At 45.0% G+C, this 18,132-nt stretch overlaps 1 protein-coding gene across 1 annotated transcript; it reads right to left on the reverse strand.

The window, feature by feature from the left end:
• Positions 1–256: 256 nt before the first annotated feature.
• Positions 257–17,750, reverse strand: POM121 (POM121 transmembrane nucleoporin). The gene is made up of 13 exons (XM_026708473.2): positions 17,256–17,750; positions 15,349–15,564; positions 14,700–14,867; positions 14,151–14,231; positions 12,374–12,548; positions 11,051–11,163; positions 8,935–9,005; positions 8,183–8,307; positions 7,713–7,815; positions 6,967–7,140; positions 3,697–5,400; positions 2,929–3,051; positions 257–2,555 (listed from the first exon to the last, which is right to left on the reverse strand). Exons 1-13 carry the CDS (start codon positions 17,684–17,686, stop codon positions 2,461–2,463), a joined length of 3,579 nt encoding a protein of 1,192 aa, XP_026564258.1. The 5' UTR covers positions 17,687–17,750; the 3' UTR covers positions 257–2,460.
• Between the last annotated feature and the right edge of the window lie 382 nt (positions 17,751–18,132).

Consider the following 18,132-nt stretch of genomic DNA (forward strand, 5'->3'; position numbering starts at 1 on the left):
ACTCTGGGGCTTGGGGCAGCCACCGGAATTTGGAACCAGGTGTAATTACCATGGGGTGGATGGGACCACCTGTAGGTCTTGAGAGAAACTAAGTTGGAAAGTTCATCCCTATCCTGTGGGAAGACGACCCTTTTCAATGTTGGTAGGAAAAAGGTATGAAAGGAAAGTGAAAACCACTGGAACAGAGACTAGCATCTTTTATTGATCTGTCAAGCCACTCCAGGAGGCTATCTGGCCAAAAAAACAGTAAAAAACATTCTGGCTCAAGCAGTTTTATTTTAAATCAACATAAGCAAGGAAAAGAAATTGCACAGTCACACTAAAACCCTTGACAGGAATGATCCAAGTCTCCATTGCAACTTTTTTTAAAAAGCCAGCCCATTCTTTTTATTTTTACTTACTTCATTTCATTCACACACAGCAATATCTTGGTAACAAAAGCTGCTCTACCTGTATAGGGTGGGACAGCTGCTTCCCGGCTGGAGAAACGACTGGTTCATTGCAGACTTGGGGGCCCTAAGAAAATGCCTCCCCGTGTTGCTGGCGGAGGACTAACCACCCACCCCTTCCACCACCGTATGTGGAAAGATGAAATACGAGCCGTTATTAGGAATATTAGTTAATTGGTCAATATTAACTAATATATTAAATAATGGATGGGATTCTTGAAGGTGGCCCTTTTCCCCAGCAAAGTTAGCCTCTGTCCCAAGCAGTCACTGAAGTGGCCGTTCTTTTTACAAGCTACACGTCTGCCTCGCCTCCACATGACAAGCGCTGACCCAGATTCACTTTCCCAGCCCCACTTAAAAACGTGCAAGAGCTCTCAAGCATTATGGAACAGACTGAGCCACACTCACATTATTCAACAAACACATGAAACACTGACCTGTGAAGCCCGAGGGGGTGGTGGCAAGAAAGCAGGCGTTCCCCCCACTTCCCTATAAGCCCTGTTGTCTCGTAACAGCACAGGCAAATTGCTAATGAACAACTTTGTACTTTCACACCTCTATGAACCAAGCTTGAAGGAATTTAAAGGCAATTTAGCTTAAATATAAAAATAAAGTTTCACTTTGTTAAAAAATGTTTAAATATTTTTTTTTTTAAATTTAGAATTAGGCAGGCTCACGCACACATTCACACCACTGGCAGCTGGCCTGACTTCCAAGAACAAAACTGGCTGAGGAGAACCGTTTTTGTTGCCAAGCTGCTTGTCTACCCGCAATGGCTGACTGCTGTGACTCAAGCTCTTTTTAAGTTGGAAAAAAAAAGAAATCGGATTTCAGTCAGAGCCCCACAGGGCTTATGGTTTTACTCTTCCAGCTTAGAAACACTTTTCCTCCCTATTCCAAGGCCCAGCACAGAACGAGAACTTTTCACAAGGTCCTGGAGCCACCAAACATCAGGGAGGTGTTATGTCTTCCTCTTTCCAAATTGCAGTCTTCACACTTCATTCAGCACATGTAGCCATGCAGTGACTGTCCACACCCAATTAGGCAGGGTTCGTCTCCGTTGGAGACAGGTACCCTGAAAATGTTTACAAGTCCGGCATTACCAACATGCCGCCACGCATACAATTCAATTCTTCCTCCAAACTCAATTCACAGAGCAATAAAAAAAGAACACAAACATACTGTGAGCAAAACACAGACATTTGAAGGAGGAGGAGGAGGGCAGAGGGAAAGGAAAGGCTGCTTAAATGAAAAGCTGTAGGGGTGAATGGCACTGTCTTCCTCACCAAACGGTCATGGGAGAAGCAGACCAGTGAGGGAGATTCTCTCCTTCCCCCCCCCAATACCAAGATGTTTCTCCATTTCATGTTGCTATTCAACCACATCTCTGCTGTTAGGCTCTGTAGCCACAGCTAACAATTAACCACCCAACTCACAGCTAAAACCACACGAAGCCAAAGAGCTTTGGCAAGACAGGATGGCTATCCCAATGGGACAGAGGGGTCTTAGTGTGGACTATGTTTTGATGTGAATTTGAATCAGGAAGCCCTAAAGATTCTCTGGAAAAGGCTTCCAAAGAGAGAAGAAACTGAGGGAGGGAGCTAACAGTTGGTTTCAATCAGAAACGTTTCTATGGCTGCGAGCCAAATACTTTCCCCAACACCCTACGCCCTTCACCAAGCAGTCCAAAAGGAATCAAGTTAAGAGCCGAGAAAGAAGGGGAGATTGATGGGAGAGGTCCACAGGGAGAAGGGGAAAATAGAGGATATGTACAAATTTTTCATCCAGACTCAGCCATAGACTGTTCAAGTAAAAAGGGCTTAAGTTTCTCCTATCCCATTTGAAGGGGTAAAAATCACTCTTTGATCCAGAATAGCTTCCTGTGGTTGTTATAGAAAAGAGATTCCCAGGGCAGTCCAGCTGGATAAGTCTTCCTTGGGTAGTACGGTATTAGGAGGATCTGTCAGCAGATCAACTGGGAGTTGAAGTCCAGGCAGGAAGCTGCTCCCAGTTACTTTTTACGAGTGTGCTGCCTCCGGGCCTGCACCCGTTGGCGAGTTCCTGTCTTGGATCCTGCTCCAATGGAGAAGGCAGCTGTTGCTGGCCCTGGAGGGACAGAAAAGCAAAAGGTCTCCCTTCAGCCATTTCACAGAGGTGGTTTGGGCGTAGAAAGCATGCCAAGTTGCTACTCATGAGTGATTTTCAATCTCTGGCCTCTGTCAAAGAATATGCCATCAACCGTCTGGCAATATCGCTGATATTGCCAAATAATTTTGGATGTAGAACTATGTTAACCGTTCCTTATAATCATGCATTTTGTTTTACATCTCCTCATTCCCCGATCTACAAACCAAACCAAAACGTTGTTCTGTAGTGATTTAACTTTTACTGTCTGATCCCGGCATTCTAAATGGTGCAAAAAGACAGACTGCCTTGTATAATAGAATGGCTCCCTACCCGTCAACTTCCAAATCCTTACCAAAAGCAGGTGTCATTCCTCCAAAGGCGGGGGTGATGGGTGTTCCAAAGGAAAGGTTGCAACTCCCTACGTTGCCACCACCTGGGGTAGGTGTACTTTGTCCAAATGTAGGCGTGGGAGTCCCTAATCACAAAACAGTAGCAAAGCAAAGCGTCTATTAGAGAACGGAGTCACATTATGGAGAAACAAGATCACAATCCCTGCCTGATATTGTCAGGCGCACATGAACAACAGGAACTACTTTCTCTGTTTTGTACAAAAGATGATTGTTTTATCCCAATACAAGAACACCAAAGGAGTCTATCAGCTCTTTCCTCTCTCCTCCATTTTACTTTCCTCCCAAAATCAGCCAAGAACACAGGCATCGTCGGCCCAGAAACGCCTGCCTTTCATTCATTTCCTCACATGCAAACTTGGTCTAATCTATGGCCACCTAAATTGGGCTCAAGTCTCATCACTTGCACTTGAAGCCATGTTTGTTGTAGTGAGCACAGGGAAACAAACAGAGCCGAACGAAGAGAGACTTGGATTTAGAAGACAGAATGGAAACAGAACCTAGTCAGAACTGAAAAATCTCCATGTGGTTTCCTGAGCAGAAATACAAATTCACTTACTCCCAACAGCTTCAAATATAAAGATAGGGCTTCTAGACCCCATCCTAGGAATCAAAACAGCCCACAGGAATAGCCAAAATACAAAATAAAACAAAACCAGCAATCCACCCCTGAAAAATAAGTAGGAATATTGAACAAGCAAGAGGGGACTCACCTCCAAATGCCAACTTGTTCTCGGGTGTATTTGGGGTGCTGAAAGCAAAGGCAGAGTTTTGGTTCTGGGCACCCAAAGGGTTTGGTGCCAAGGAAGTTCCAAAGGGCGTCACTCCCTCTGCAGCTCCGCTCTGCCCACTGCCGAAACTGAATCCAACTGTGGGCACTCCTGTGCCTGTGGCACTGGCGCCAACGCCAAAAGCACTGCCTGCTACACCTGAGGGATTCGATGCCCCAAAGGTGAAGGGAGCTGGGGCTGAACTTCCAAACACAGAGCTTCCTGTGCTGCTGCTTGTAGTCGGAGTGCCGGATGCGGTAGCTGTCCCAAATGGAAACACGGACGATGCAACGCCAAATGCTGGCTGGGAAGTACTTTTGGCGCCAAAAGATGCCCCTCCAAAAGGGGTCTGTGTAGAGCTACCAAATGCTGGCTGGGCTGCAGGTTGGGCTACTGAGCCAGTGAAGCTGAAAGGAGTCCCAAAGTTCAGCAGGGGTCCTGCTGCAGGAGGCTTGAGAGTTCCCTGCTGGCCCTCAGACACCCCCGAATCAAAAGCCAGCTGGCTTGTAACCGCAGGGTATGGAGGGGGTGGTTTTGAGGCAGCCCCAAAGGTACTGCTGAACGCAGAGGTGCAAGATCCAAAAGTCAGTGGAGCTTGTGTGGTAGCTGATGAGGCTGAAGAAGCCTGTGCGGAACTGCTGCTGCCGCCACTAAAAATGCCGAAGCCAGTATTGGTTGTGGTGGCGGCGGCAGCAGTAATAGTGGGAGCTGAGTTAGTGGTGCCGGAGGGTGCCAAGAGATTGACAGTGGCGCCTGTAGGAGCAGCTTGCTTGCCAAACTGGAAGAGGGGCATGGCAGCTGTGCTGGCACTGGGTGCAGCCCCAAATAGCAAGGGCTGTGATGCCAGTGTGGAGACAACAGTGGCAGGAGTGCTGCTGCTGCTGCTGCTGCTGTTGTTGTTGTTGGGGGAAGCGGCAGAGGATGGTATGCCTGGCCCAAAACTGAACACAGGTTTGCTCATGGAGACAAATGTCACGCTTGCTGTTCCAGGGGGTGACACCGAGGTGGTAACAGTGGCGTCTGGGAGAACAGGAAGCCCTAAACTGCTCGAGGCATTGATGGCAGGAAGGCCAGACGATGCTGCTGGCTGAGGGGCCTGGCTGAATGCGAAGGGAGATGAAGAAGTGTTTGTAGGCAGGACAGAAGTTGCTGGTGCGGACAGCGATCCAAAGATGGGCTTGAACATGCCGCTGGGAGCAACAGGAGGTGCCATAGAAGGCACAGATTGCGCAGTGGCAGAAACCACAGTGGTGCCACTTGTGGAGAAGCCAAAGTTCTCACTTTTTGCTGGGCTGCCAAACACCGGTTTGAAAACAGGCACCGTGCTGGGCGCAGAAGAAGATGGCATCGTTGCAGCTGGGGGCTTGTCGGCTAGAGGACTGGTGAGGATCCCAAGGAGGATGCTGGGCTTTGGAGCAGACGAGGGCCTGGCTGGAGTGTGGCCTGGCTCAGAAGAAGCGGTCACCAAACTGCCTGCGCTACTGGTGGGCAGAGAAGCGCCCGAAGGAGGAGAAGCAGCGGACAGGGAAATAGGTACGTTGGGTGTCAGAGGCTTAGGGGATGTCACTGCCACAGAGGAGCTCAAATCCAGGGAGGCAGAGAAGGCTGGTATCTGAGGGCTCCCTGTAGTCCCTGGAACTGTCTTGGCTGGAGGGGAGGGAAGGGAAAAGGGAGAAAACATTACGTTACTGTAATCAGGAGACTGTGCTCCACAGTAAACCATTAAGAAAACTTATTTATTTACATCGGACAATCTGGAATACATAAATGTTAACTTCCCTCCTCCTCTTCTGTATTTATTGCAGAATAGAATTGGTTTCACTTTTTTATAGAGAAAAAGGGTGGCATTTCCACACTGTAACCCCACTTAAAACAATCTAACCTGTCACTACAACCAGGGGAGATGCGCAAGAATTAAATTTCTCGAATTAAAGAATTAAATTTCTGGATACATCAAAAAGGCAAAAATATTCTGGACTTATTGTCCAGCATGGATGAAGTGTGGAGAACGTTTCTTTAGGTTGCAGGATAATCATGTCATAATCTATCTCATCCTATCTTATCTGACCTAGGGCATTTTGTTTGTTAACCTCTAGAAAATGGTCAGTAACTGTCAATTCAAGAACTAGTTTAACAGGATTAAATCTAATTAGAAATTCTTTAGATAACAAGCAGAAATAAAAAGTTAAGATGATTAAAATTTTATAAAACTGAACATTTAAAAACATATTTAAGGATTTTCCAAATTGTTCTAAATGCACCAATAAAGGAGAATATTTATATCTCAGGGTTGAAATGAGGGGTGCTTGGTGCTCTCTGAGCTTGTTTTCTTGCAGAAGTTTCGTTACCCAAACTAGGTAATATGATGTTGCTCTAAATGTCTCCTGAAAAAGAATAGACTCTGGTAATTTAAAAGAAAACCAATGAATGGGCTGAGTAGGTCTCTGGAGAAGGGAATTTCTCAAAAGTCGAAAGCTCTGCTTCACAGCTGGCCATTTGCCAGGCCTGGGGAGTTCAACAGCATCTCCACCATCTGAGTGGAGAACTGAGTTCTTCAAGGTAAAGGCTGCATTCTGGTCTCCAGAAACTTTGGTGGGCGAGAAGATCTCTAGTCCTTTTCTCTTAATAACTGGAAAAATATTTTTAAACAAAGAGAATATTTTTCCTTATGAAGAGGATGAGGAACAACCCTTTTTCTGTATGAAAAAAACTGCTTACTTGCCAACTTAAATTGCTTCTGCCTTTCCCCTTTGGCTAAAGAGGAGAAAGGAATAGTCTTGTCAATTAAGTATGTTAGCGGAATAGTTCCTGCATTATAAATACAAAGAATTCATGAATTTGTGGTACTATCTGATTTTTTTAAAGCTAAGCTTTAAAAAGCTATGAAGTTCAGCCTGCTTCTGTATCTTTGGGAAGAGAGGCAAGATTCTGTATTCTGAAATGTGTTCAGAATAAACTTTTTAATCCATATTTTAATGAATATAAATCAAAACTCTAACCCTATCCCTCTCTAGAGTCATCAGATTAGGGCCTAGATTACTGACAGGAATCTTAGTCCTCATCCCCTTGCATTCATTCATCAACATCCAATTCTGTAGGAAGCTGCTAAATACTTAAGAACAGATCCACCAGTTTCAGAGCACAGGCCTTTATCATGCTCAAACGTTCTTCCAAGGCAGGCAATGAATGCCCTTTCCCTCTGAAATTTCTCACCTGCTTCTGCCGAAGAGCCCTTTCCTTCTTGCATGTTCTTCAGGCTCTCCAGAAGGGGATTAGTTGCTGCAGTAGAGATGGGCAATGACACAGGTGTTGGTTTGGCAGAAATCAATGAAAAGTTCAAAGTCTGGGATGAAGAGGTGGTCTCCACAGGTGCACTTGGGGTGGAATCTGTTGAGAAAACCATCACAGCTTTCTGGTAATTTCGAGGTCACTAGAGTCCACCATCTAGCATCTGCTGACATTTAAGCCAACTAACGAATCAGTGACTAGCAAGAACTAACAGAACAAGCAAAGAAGTCATTTTGAGACCTTGCACGGAGGGTCACTATCATTACCCACTTTTAGTTTGTAAAGGTAAAGATTTCCCAGTCAGTCATGACTGACTCTAGGGCATGGTGCTCATCTGTGTTTCTTGGCCGAGGGAGCCAGTGCTGTCCAAAGACTATTTCCATAGTCATGTGACCAACATGGCTATATGCCAAAGTGCATGGAACGTTCCCACCAAAGTGGTACCTATTAATCTACTTGCATTTGCATGCTTTCAAACTGGATGGGCACTGGGCAGGAGCTGGTAACGAGTTCACTCTGTTGCATGGAGCTTGGGTCTCGCACCTGGGCTGTCAACTCTCCAACTCATAATCTCCGTGTCTTTAGCCACCGAACCATCACACTCCCTATTTAGTTAGTATAAATCCCTCATTTGGGGGCACTCTCTCAAGGGCAGCCTGGAGAACACCTACCAATGTTTTCTTCTAAGATTTTGTTGAACCACTGTAGTGTTGCTTTCTTCTCTGCATCCAAGTCTTCTGGGGTGACTGTATAGCCCAGCTGAGGTGGTGGAGGCTGCCAAGAAAACAACATCTTAAGCTTTTGTTCTGAAGGCGCAAAACAGCACTTTTATAAATAGCACCAAACAAAACACAGAGGTGTTCTTCCCTTAGCTCTGGGAATGTATAAACAAACCTAAAGATTACATGACTTTAGCGCTTCCCACTTTTTTCTCAGGCATCAAGGCATATGGTATGTGTGACTAAAGACAAAATTAGCAGCACCCATCCTACTCAATCTAACTATCTTGTCTTCTTGGCTGGATATCTTATCACTTGTCATATGGTATCTTCCGTACATCAACTCAACTATGTGCTGCTCAACATTACTTATTCCTGGGAAAAAGGAGGAGGGAAAGAAAGAAGTCACTGAAGAGTCATACCAAGGCAAAATTATCTCCATGATGGGCTGAAAGTAGCTGAATCTTCCGCTTGCGCTTTCCATTGCTTCCTGATGAAGATGGTGAACTCACATAGTTGCATTTATTCTTCAAGGGTGATTCTGAAACTGAGACCAAGTTGACAAGTCATGCATGAGGCCACCTAATCAGAAGCAGCTCAGGCTTCTGAAGTAGTCATGATCCATGTCTATACACAACATCTTTGAAGGCTTAAAAACAGACAAGTGTAATATGAACATAGAGGCTACAAAAAAGTAAGTAGGAAGAAGCTAGGTTGGTGTACTGTAAGAATATTTATATGCTACAGTATTAGCAATTAAAATTTCAATATTTCCTTAGAGAAATATTCTGTAAGTGTTCTTAACAGACCCTCCCAATTAATTAGAAAGCATTCAACAGAGGGAAAAAGATAGAGGTAAGATCTTAGTGATCTTCACAGGTAAGAATTGGGACTCAGAATATAGGTCTGAAATATCGAAACAATACATTGCTATTATTGCAGAGGTGATTTTTTTTTTATTCTGAGCAACTGCAAAGTCATGCCAATCCATTTGTGTAAAAGTCACTCTAGAGAGACATTTTCCTGCCTTACTGACAATGTAATATTTATTTATTTCTTTAATATTTATTTATTTACTTTAGGATCCTCCCTTCACACCCCAGACTCAAAGTTGCCCCTCAGTTTTGCTCTCCAACCCTTCTTGGCCCATCCCACCCCGATCCCTTGAACTTACTCTTCTCTTCCTGTGTCTCTCTGTCTGCTGTCACAGGCATTTGCGAGTTGGATTTCTGAGGCTCTTCTTCCCTGTAGCAACAGGAGAAAGCAAGCGAAAGGGAATACTTAAGCAATTCTTCTTTTGAATTTCTGGCTCAAAGATTTGCAGAGGGACAGTCAAAGGGAGAAGGAAGATCTGCTTCCTTCCTCCCTACCTTTCTTCCTCCCATATACTATTGTCATTCATTTTATGGACAGTAGCTGGCCACCTGCCCTTTGCATGTTGGTTTGAGGAGATTCTCGGGGTAATGCAAGCAGGCATCTTATGAAAGCAGTCAACCAAGTATGTTGCTCTGAAGACCTCCCTAGTAACCAAAATGTCAAGCAACAGATTGCAAGACAACAACCCAAATCATTGAACACCCTCAATCGCTGGTAGCCCTTTCAATTTATCTAATGGTTAGGTAAAGTTCAGAAATGCAGTTTGGTAAAATGTCATGGAAAATGCTTTCTATTTAATAGTCTGCCCTCTTTTCAATAAATATATCCCCCACCCCTACCTCCATTAAAGTCCAGACAGGATGTTGCCTATGAAAAACCACATGCAAAAATCTTCTCGTTCTTGCAGAAGACTGATCTTCACGAGATGTTTAAATGCAGGAAAGATGTCTTGGTTCAGCTTTACCAATTAAACAAGAGAAGGGAGGAATCCTCCTCTGTAGATATATTTAGAGAGAGCCAACCACTGATGTAGCGGTTAAAGCATCAGGCTAGAAACGGAGGGACTCTGAGTTCGAGTGCTGTTTTAAGCAAAAAGTGAACTGGATACCTTGGGCCAATCACTCACTCTCAGCCCTACCGCATTTCTCAGAAAACACGACCCACCCCAATAATAAACCAATCCTATTTTTTTTGGGGGGGGGGGGGGAGATGGGCCTAATATTACCGCATCCCAAAAATAAGCCCGGGGGACGGGCATGGCTGGCACGACTGGCGGCCTGGGCGCAGGGATGTGGGGAGCAACTGTCCGGCTGCAGAGAGGGGTGAGAGTCATTCTGAGCTGAAGCAGAGGCATTCTGAGGCTTCAGCGTATCCCAGGATTGGAAGGCTGAAGGCTTGGAGTAGAGCCGTTTTCGTGAAAGGCAGGAAAATGGGGAGGGGAATTTTCCTGCCTGCTATCCATTCCTCATTGGAGCAGGACCCGGCAAGGCTTGTTGTGGCATTGCACTCATGAATGGTAGCACTTCCGTGAGCTTCATTACTTCGGGGCAGCTGGCATCCTGCCGTGAGCGGCTGCGCCAGTGTGTCCAAACTGGCGGCGGTGCCGGCGCTCGCACGTGCAATGGCACAGCAATCCTTGCAGGGTTCTGCTCAAAGAGGCTGCGCCGATGTGACGAACCTCACAGCAATGCCGCCGCTCACACGTGCAACGCTACAACAAGCCTTGCAGGGTCCTGGGATATTCTGAAGGCTTGGAGTAGAGCCATTTTTGTGAAAGGCAAGAAAATGGGGAGGGAGAGGGAGACTGAGGAATGGATGACAGGCAGGAAAATCCACCGCCTCTCCATTTTCCTCCCATTCACCAAAAAGTCTCCATTCTGAACACTGAAGTTTTGGAATGGAGGCTTTTTGGAGCACGGGAGGAAAATGGGGAAGGGGAATTTTCCTGCCTGCCATTCTTCCCTCAGTCTTTGCTAAGCTTGAGGAATAGCTCCTTTCGGCCGCTAAAGAAGCAGCCCAGTAGAGAGGCAAGGCACCTGGCGTGTCCCTTTCAGCTGCGATAGAAGCGGCTCGGTGGCTTGGCGAGGCGAGGCATGTGGGGGAAAAACTAAGACACCCCTCGAAAAGACAGCCTAGCCGTTTTTTCGGGGGTCTAAAGAAAATAAGGCCCTGTCTTATTTTCTAAGAAACATGGTAGCAAGCAGGCAATGTCAAACCACTTTTAAATCTTGCCAAGAAAACAGTATGGATTTGTGCAGGCAGTTGCCAGAAGTCAACATTGGCTTGAAAGCACACACAAAAAGGCAAGTTTATGGAAACCGGAGTATTTATCAGAAAGAGGCCTCAAAAGAATTGCATCATATTTGACCCTTCCAGCTTCTGATTACAAAAGGGTAAAGAAAAGCTGCACTCACGTGATGTTGGAGCTGGGATATCTTACTTTCTTGTTAGGCCTTTCAGGTGTTTGAGACCGAGAAGATGCTGGGCTGGAAAGAGGAGAGGAACTTGGCCCCGTTCTCTTCCATAGCTAAAGGAGAGAAAATAAAGCATGAAGTATTATTGGAAACAAGAAGAATCTTTTCAATACTTTTTGTTTTAAGCAGAACATTTATATACAGAGAAAATTAAATTAACGTAGACCCTTTTGAAATCTACTTACACAGGAGGTGAATGGCAAAAAGAAGTTTCCATGATTAAATGCTGCCATCTAAAAGCTATAGTTATAATAAACTTGTTTTAAGAATCCCACATGCCAGTTTTATTCTTGAAACCCTATCCAATTACTACTGGCCCCTGTAAAGTTGTTGCTCCCTAACAGGTTCCCTAACTCAACCGTATCTCCTTGTTTCATTCTGTTGGTAGTCTCTGCCTGGATAGATCAGCATTCGGTATGTTTGTTTGTTTTGAGGAGAAAGTTAGACTTATTCCCCCGATGAGTCTGCCCGAGTATAGACATAGCAGCTGGCTACCTTCAGGTTTTGTGGAACTGTCAGCTAGATTGCCAGATTTTCTGGCTGTTTGATTCTAATGGGCTCTTCTAATTCTGTCTGTTGCCTACGAGATCCCTGATAACTTTCTGCAATGGCTGGTGGATAGAACACCAAGGGCCTTTCAACAATTTATGAGAGGCTGTACATACTCCACTTTTATTATTTGGATGAATATATGATGAAGATATCATCCAGGTATGGATATCCATTTGTGACCTGCAGATTCAGATATCAACTGGGACTGTCGAAGTCACTAGGATCTTAGTAGACAACCTGTATAACAATAATCAGACTGGGTGAAAGGATTTAATGGAGTAGCGTAACTTTCAGCATAAAAATCAGTAGCAAGGTTTGTCCACCTCTAATAAATCCACCAAAGAAGGCAACTCCAGACTCACTTCTGAACTTCCATTCATACTCCATTATCAGATCCCATGACAAGCTTGGATTGAATTCATAGATCATTTTACAATAATTTATGGTTGATTTTTTTTATCACCCTAGAAAACTAAACTTCACTGATCTGCAATCATATTTTTACATTTTAAGAGTAAAATCCCTTGATTGCTATATTTATTCTTCTAATCTGAAAACACAGAGAAACTAACATTTGTATGCAGAATAATCCAGTTTTGTTAAAGAGAAGAGAATAGCAAGTTATCATCACAGCTTTTGTTCAGGAAAATACAACTGGGAAATACCTACAGTATCTCATGCATAAAAGGAGTTAATAATCTAACAATGTACCTGTGAGAGACCTCTGGTGGAGCTGTATGAGCTGGCAATAGCATTGCGGATAGAGCTTGGTATACCACCCACAGACAGACTATTCACAGAACTGAGGGAAGAAGTCCGCGATCTCTTAGAAGAGCAATCTTCTAGGCAATGGGAAGGAACAAGTCCCCGCTTCAGAGAGCCAGGCCTAGGAAAAGTGACAGGTTATAGGTTTGCTGCAAGACAATTAGATGCATCCTCTTCCTAGATCAGGTATCAAACTCAAGGCCCAAAACAGCCCCCAAACAGCTGAAAAACAGGACTAAATGGGCTGAAAAACAGGCCACATGGCCTATTTTCGACCAGTAGAGTGTTGCTGGAGGCATCCATCCCAGCCCCACCCCACCGCTGGTCCACAGAGGAGAACTACAATGCTGATCCGGCCCTCAAAGAAATCCAGTTTGACATCCTTGTCCTAGACTCTACCAGTCAACATTCTTTGACTGACGGGGTCTATAGCATTCATTCCCTGCCTGATTGAGATGGACTGATGAGATTGGAGAAGCTGCTTCCGTAGGTACTTTGGTCCTATGCCACACAGTGTTTATTACAAAGACCTTGATTTGGACCCAGAAGCAAAATGATACCCAGTACAATTTGCAGAGCAAGGGTATTATATGTGCTCTTCTTTAGGCACCTAGCATGGCTTGTGCAGCTACATTATGTACCAGCTGAAGCTTCCAGATACTTTCCAGAGGTAGCTCTATGTGGAGTGCATTGCAATAGTTCAATCAGGACATGACCAGAGATAGAGACTCCCTGACTAGGAAAAGGCATAACTGGCGCACAACATGGTGTTGGGCAAAGGTTCTTCTGGCCATGGCTGCCACCAGCTCTTCAAGCATGAGCCATGAGTCCCAGAGGACCACATTAGGCATCAGGTCTGTCTGCGGTAGTACAATTCCATCCAAGACCAAAGATGATAAACTCCTGGGGCCTACCTACATCCACTCGGTTTTACTACGGTTCAGATAAAGTCTACCATTTCCCCATCCAGATCACACAGCTTCCAGGCACTGTGAAAGGATGTCCACTGCAACACTCAATTCACCCAGGACCGAGATATATGACTGGGTATCATCAGTATATTGGTGATACCTCACCCCATGGAGATAGATGATCCCACCCAGCGGTTTCATGGAGATGTTGAAAAGGAGTGGAGAGAGCACCAAACCCAGTAGCACTCCATAAAGGAGGGGCCTGAGTTGAACTTCTCACTCCCTATCAATAGACTGGGACTGGCCTTGAGGGAAGGAGGTAAACCAGGACAAAATTGTGCTGTCCAACCCCAACTCCTCAAGTTGGCTCAAAAGGACACCATGGTTGATAGTATCAAAATCAACTGAGAGATCAAGGAGAACAAAGATGGAAGCACAACCTCCATCCTGCCCCTGCCAGAGATCATCCATGCATGCGACCAATAGTTTCAGTCCTATATCCAGGCCTCCAACCCGACAGGATCCAGATAATCCGTTTCCTCAAGGATCCTCTGGAGTTGCAATGTCACCATTTTCTCTGCCACCTTTTCTAAAAATTCCTGTTTTACCCACTTCTCTCATTCATTTAGCTGAATTATACATGCACTATAATCTGGATCCTTCAACTGACAGAAGTAGCAAATGGGGAGAAAAGGGTTTAAACATGTCCCCCAAGCAAATATTCTGTCTCTTTTCCAGAATATACATGGGATCATTTGTTAGCACAATAAAAGGAAAACATTTCTCATTCTAAGCAAAGCTCTGGCACTTACTTGGGCACAAGAGATGCAGGTGCTCCATTGGCCATCAAGGGCTCAAATGCAGAATGGCCACTTCCAGTACTATCATGGCGCCTGCAGAAAATAAAAAGATTAAACACATTTTGGTGATTTTTCAAAGATGAATCAGAAACAGATTACAATTTGGAAGTTACTTAATATTTATTTATTTATTTAATATTGGTGCAAGCATTCTGATTCTTCTAAGCCCTGTTGCTTGGTAGAACAAGTCTTGGCCAGATTTTATTTATATACAAAATATATGTTTGCTGCAAATCTATTATCTGTTTGTTGTAGTGTGGACCCTACTAAACCTCTCTCGCAAAACTTTTACAAGGATTACGGAAGAATACCTGTCTTGATCTGAGGATTAAAATACTAAAATATGCCCCTATGTAAACAGGATTGCTATGATCCATCTCAGAAAGTATTTTGTTCAGATTAATGTTGAGTTCCATTCAACTTTAACCAAAGTGTTTTAACTACTGTGCTAACTTCAGAGTCTTGTTCTGCAGCATGCAGAAGGAGACCATTCGTCATTACCTCTTCTTGTTCTCCTGACCATTTGGAAAGTTCTGGTCTTCCTCTTCTTCCTCCACAGTTCTCTTCCGGCTCTCTTTGAGAGCATTCAAGACAGTTTCTTTTGCGCATGGATCCAGGATAGTATTAGATGCTGGAGAGAAAGCCACAGGAGAAACCAACTGCTCCAACCTGTCAGATTAAAGGACAGTAGTCACAAGAATGTGAATTTCCTCTCATTGCCCATATGATGCCCCAGGAACTAAGTTACCCATTCCTCATGACCACGGACCTATCCAATGGGATTCAAGTTGAAAACTGGCTGAATATAGGCAGTCTGTTCACATCAGTTCAGGATTTACTTGTGACCTCACAAAACACTTCTAAGGCAATATGATGAGTGGTTAAGAAGTCATTTTAGGCCAAGAATTGTGGAGACTGATGGCAGGAAGAGGAATAGCTCAGTTAGTTCCACCAATCAACCAATCAAGATGTGTCCTAAGTAACTGGGCCACAAGGAAATAGCTTAAGAGATTGCCAGGCTTTCCACAACATTAATATGTATCGCTATAAAACAGGAAGAGAAATGAGATCACTCCAAGAGAAGATCCTTTCTGCAGTCAAGCCTGCAAATCTAAAAACTTCCCAAAAGCAATTACTGAAACAAACTCACAGTGGAGAACGGCCAATGCTGCTTTCTGGCCGAGCAATCTTCACTGTTACAGGGCTGTGGGCAATGCTAGAATGGTGAATGGATAGCCTGTTTTTCCGCCGATGCTCATCCCAGCAAACTGAAGGCAGGGTTCCCAACACAGCATATTGGGCTTGCTGGATAGGATAGCGCCGCCGAGGAGTCAGCGTAAAACGAGTTGATGGACTCAGGTAATCCCTAAAAAGAATGGAGAATAAAACATGTAATCAAAGAAAATGAAGAAATTATATAAGCAGCAAAACTGTTCTTGTACAAAATGCCAGCAGCAAATGCATCTCAGACCAAATATACAGCACCCTTTATATCCATTATATTCATTTCTTACTCTTGTCAGCAAATAATAGACACAGAAAATCAAAATGCTTTAAGTCCTGTTTCCTCATTCAGCAATAGAAATATATAACTTCCCATCAGTTCATAAAGTTATTTTAAAGTGCAAATAGAAAATCTATCACACTATTCTCAGCACATCAACATGAAGATCAATAAATCTAGAAAGTGAGAGCATTATGTATTCAAAATGGTTTGCAGAAAACTTCAGCTGTGGAATTCATTCGCTTATTTTTGAGTTGAATTTTTTATCTAATTACCCAATTTAAGTGAAAACTGAATCACTGGTGAACACTGGCTTACAATAAGGACACAATGCCTGTCTTGCACACATAGTAGCTGTTTACCTCGGCTAACACATTTAGTCTTGCTTACAACCTTGAGAAAAACCTTGATTCTTAGTTACTCGCAAGGTCCACTTAGATTTCCAGCTCTCTCCCTTCCATCACATCTGGTCTGAATACAATATGAGAAAGGTGGCAAACATGTCATAGACACATGCAGCAGTAAGGGAATTTGAGCTTCTGCACCAGGGGAAACCCAGAGCACAAATGGAAGAGGAAACTGATAAGGCAATTGTAATGGATGAGGGAAAGGACAAAAGAGCATCTTGGAGAATGCAGTGAAATCAAGCTAAGTTTAATATCAGAATGAAGTGAGAGATAAAACAATAAAAGATAGCACGATGGAGATGCTATGATTAAATTATTCCTCTTCCCTAGGAAGTGCAAAGCACACCACATCTCCAAACCTCTGCTTTTCATTTCCCTAAAACCAAGGTCAAGCAAAACAGCAACCATCTCTGAGAAACAGAATGAAACATGTACAGGAGATGAAGGAAAAGAGCCTCAGTAAAGGGAAAAGGATGAGATGAAAACCTGGCTCCAACCTGAGGGACCGAATGAAATTGTAACAACTACCAAAAAACCCCCAACTCTACTATTAATTACGGAAAGCCAATAAAATGGGAGAAGATACAAAGCAGAAAAACAAACAAAAAGAATGCTGGGTACGACCAGCAAAAAGTAGTCCAACTTCTATAGAAGAAATGACTCTGCATATTAAGAGTTCAAATACTAAACTCAACTGACTGGTCCAAAATATGCCTTAAGAACTAACTAACTGTGTGTGTATGTGTGTATATTTTTATATACAGATACCCACTCAAATAAGAGCATATACACTGTGCAAATATGTGCGTGTAGTTTGAATGAATAAGGCTACATTTCCCCCCATTATATATAAGTAGATTGAGAGAAGCCTGATTTTCTCCAGTGGTTCCCTAACCAAGTTTGAAGCATGTCACTGGAATATTGCCGGGTACCCAAGGAAGCAGAAGCATCTGTCCGGTCAAATTTATGCTCTTCTTCCCTTTCACAACTGGAGGGCCCAAAGAGCCCGGGCAACGCTTGTTCCAAGCGCCACCTCCATTCCGGCAGCACAGGCAGGCGAGCATGTACAGATTGCAATGCAAACCCCATCAGACAGACACACAGAGAGGAAAGGTCGAGGGGCTCCAGTACAATGAATTTCCTCACCCGCAAACCTGCCCCCGCCTCCTTTCAGGCACGAGCAGTCCAGGCGAGGAGTAGCTCATGGAGGGGCCCCCGTTAGCCAGCACCGTATCGTTACTCTTGGACGCAAAGGAGATGCGGTGGGTCAGCAAGGGGGTCCCCCTCCGGTCCTTGCTGCCGCCGCCTAATCCCGAGGATACTATCCAGGATCCCGCAGCCGCCGCTGCCACGATCAGGGAGAGCGCCGCTCCAGAGAGGCCCAACACGAGCACCAGCAAAGAGAGCGACGCCGCCGCCAGTCCCGCCACCGCCAGCACTGCCACGGGAAAGGCCCAGGCTCCTTCCAGAAAGCCGAAACCGGCGGCCGCCCTTCTCCTGGCCCGTTGCTGTTGCCGCCCCCGCCGCCGCGACGGAGGCCACCAGCCCCAGCCGGGCGCCGAGCCGCCTCGAGACATCGAGGCCGCGACGGCTGTCTCCCCTCCTTTCCTCTCACAGTTCCCCTTCCCTTGCCCGGCATGCACCGCGCGCCAAAGAAGAGCGAGCGATGGGCAGCCGGGCAGGCGAGCTGGGGTGGGCGTGGCCTTTGAGGTTGAAGGAATTAGCGCGAAGAGAAAGGAGGCGTGGCTCATGGAAGCGGGGTGTCTCGTAGCGCGGTGCGGGGGGGGCGGTTGCGAGAGGCGCGGAGAGAGAGACCTTGAGGGAGGGCGGGTAGAGGAGGGGGCGTTCACTAACTGGTGTCTGAACTAGCTAACTGACCAAAAGGCGGGCTCAGTGCGGCTTCTCTGTCTGTCCATTTCGTTCTGAAGGGAATTCTATAGAGATACTCAGTCATCCAGGTCATGGGTGTCCCAAAGGTGCTTTTTCAGGAGGCAACTGGACTTTATTGTTTTTATCTTTTAAA

The sequence above is a fragment of the Pseudonaja textilis genome, chromosome 1 (genome assembly GCF_049901715.1).
Source record: "Pseudonaja textilis isolate UNSWEBS1 chromosome 1, rPseTex1.2, whole genome shotgun sequence".
Classification (NCBI taxonomy): Eukaryota; Metazoa; Chordata; class Lepidosauria; order Squamata; family Elapidae; genus Pseudonaja; species Pseudonaja textilis.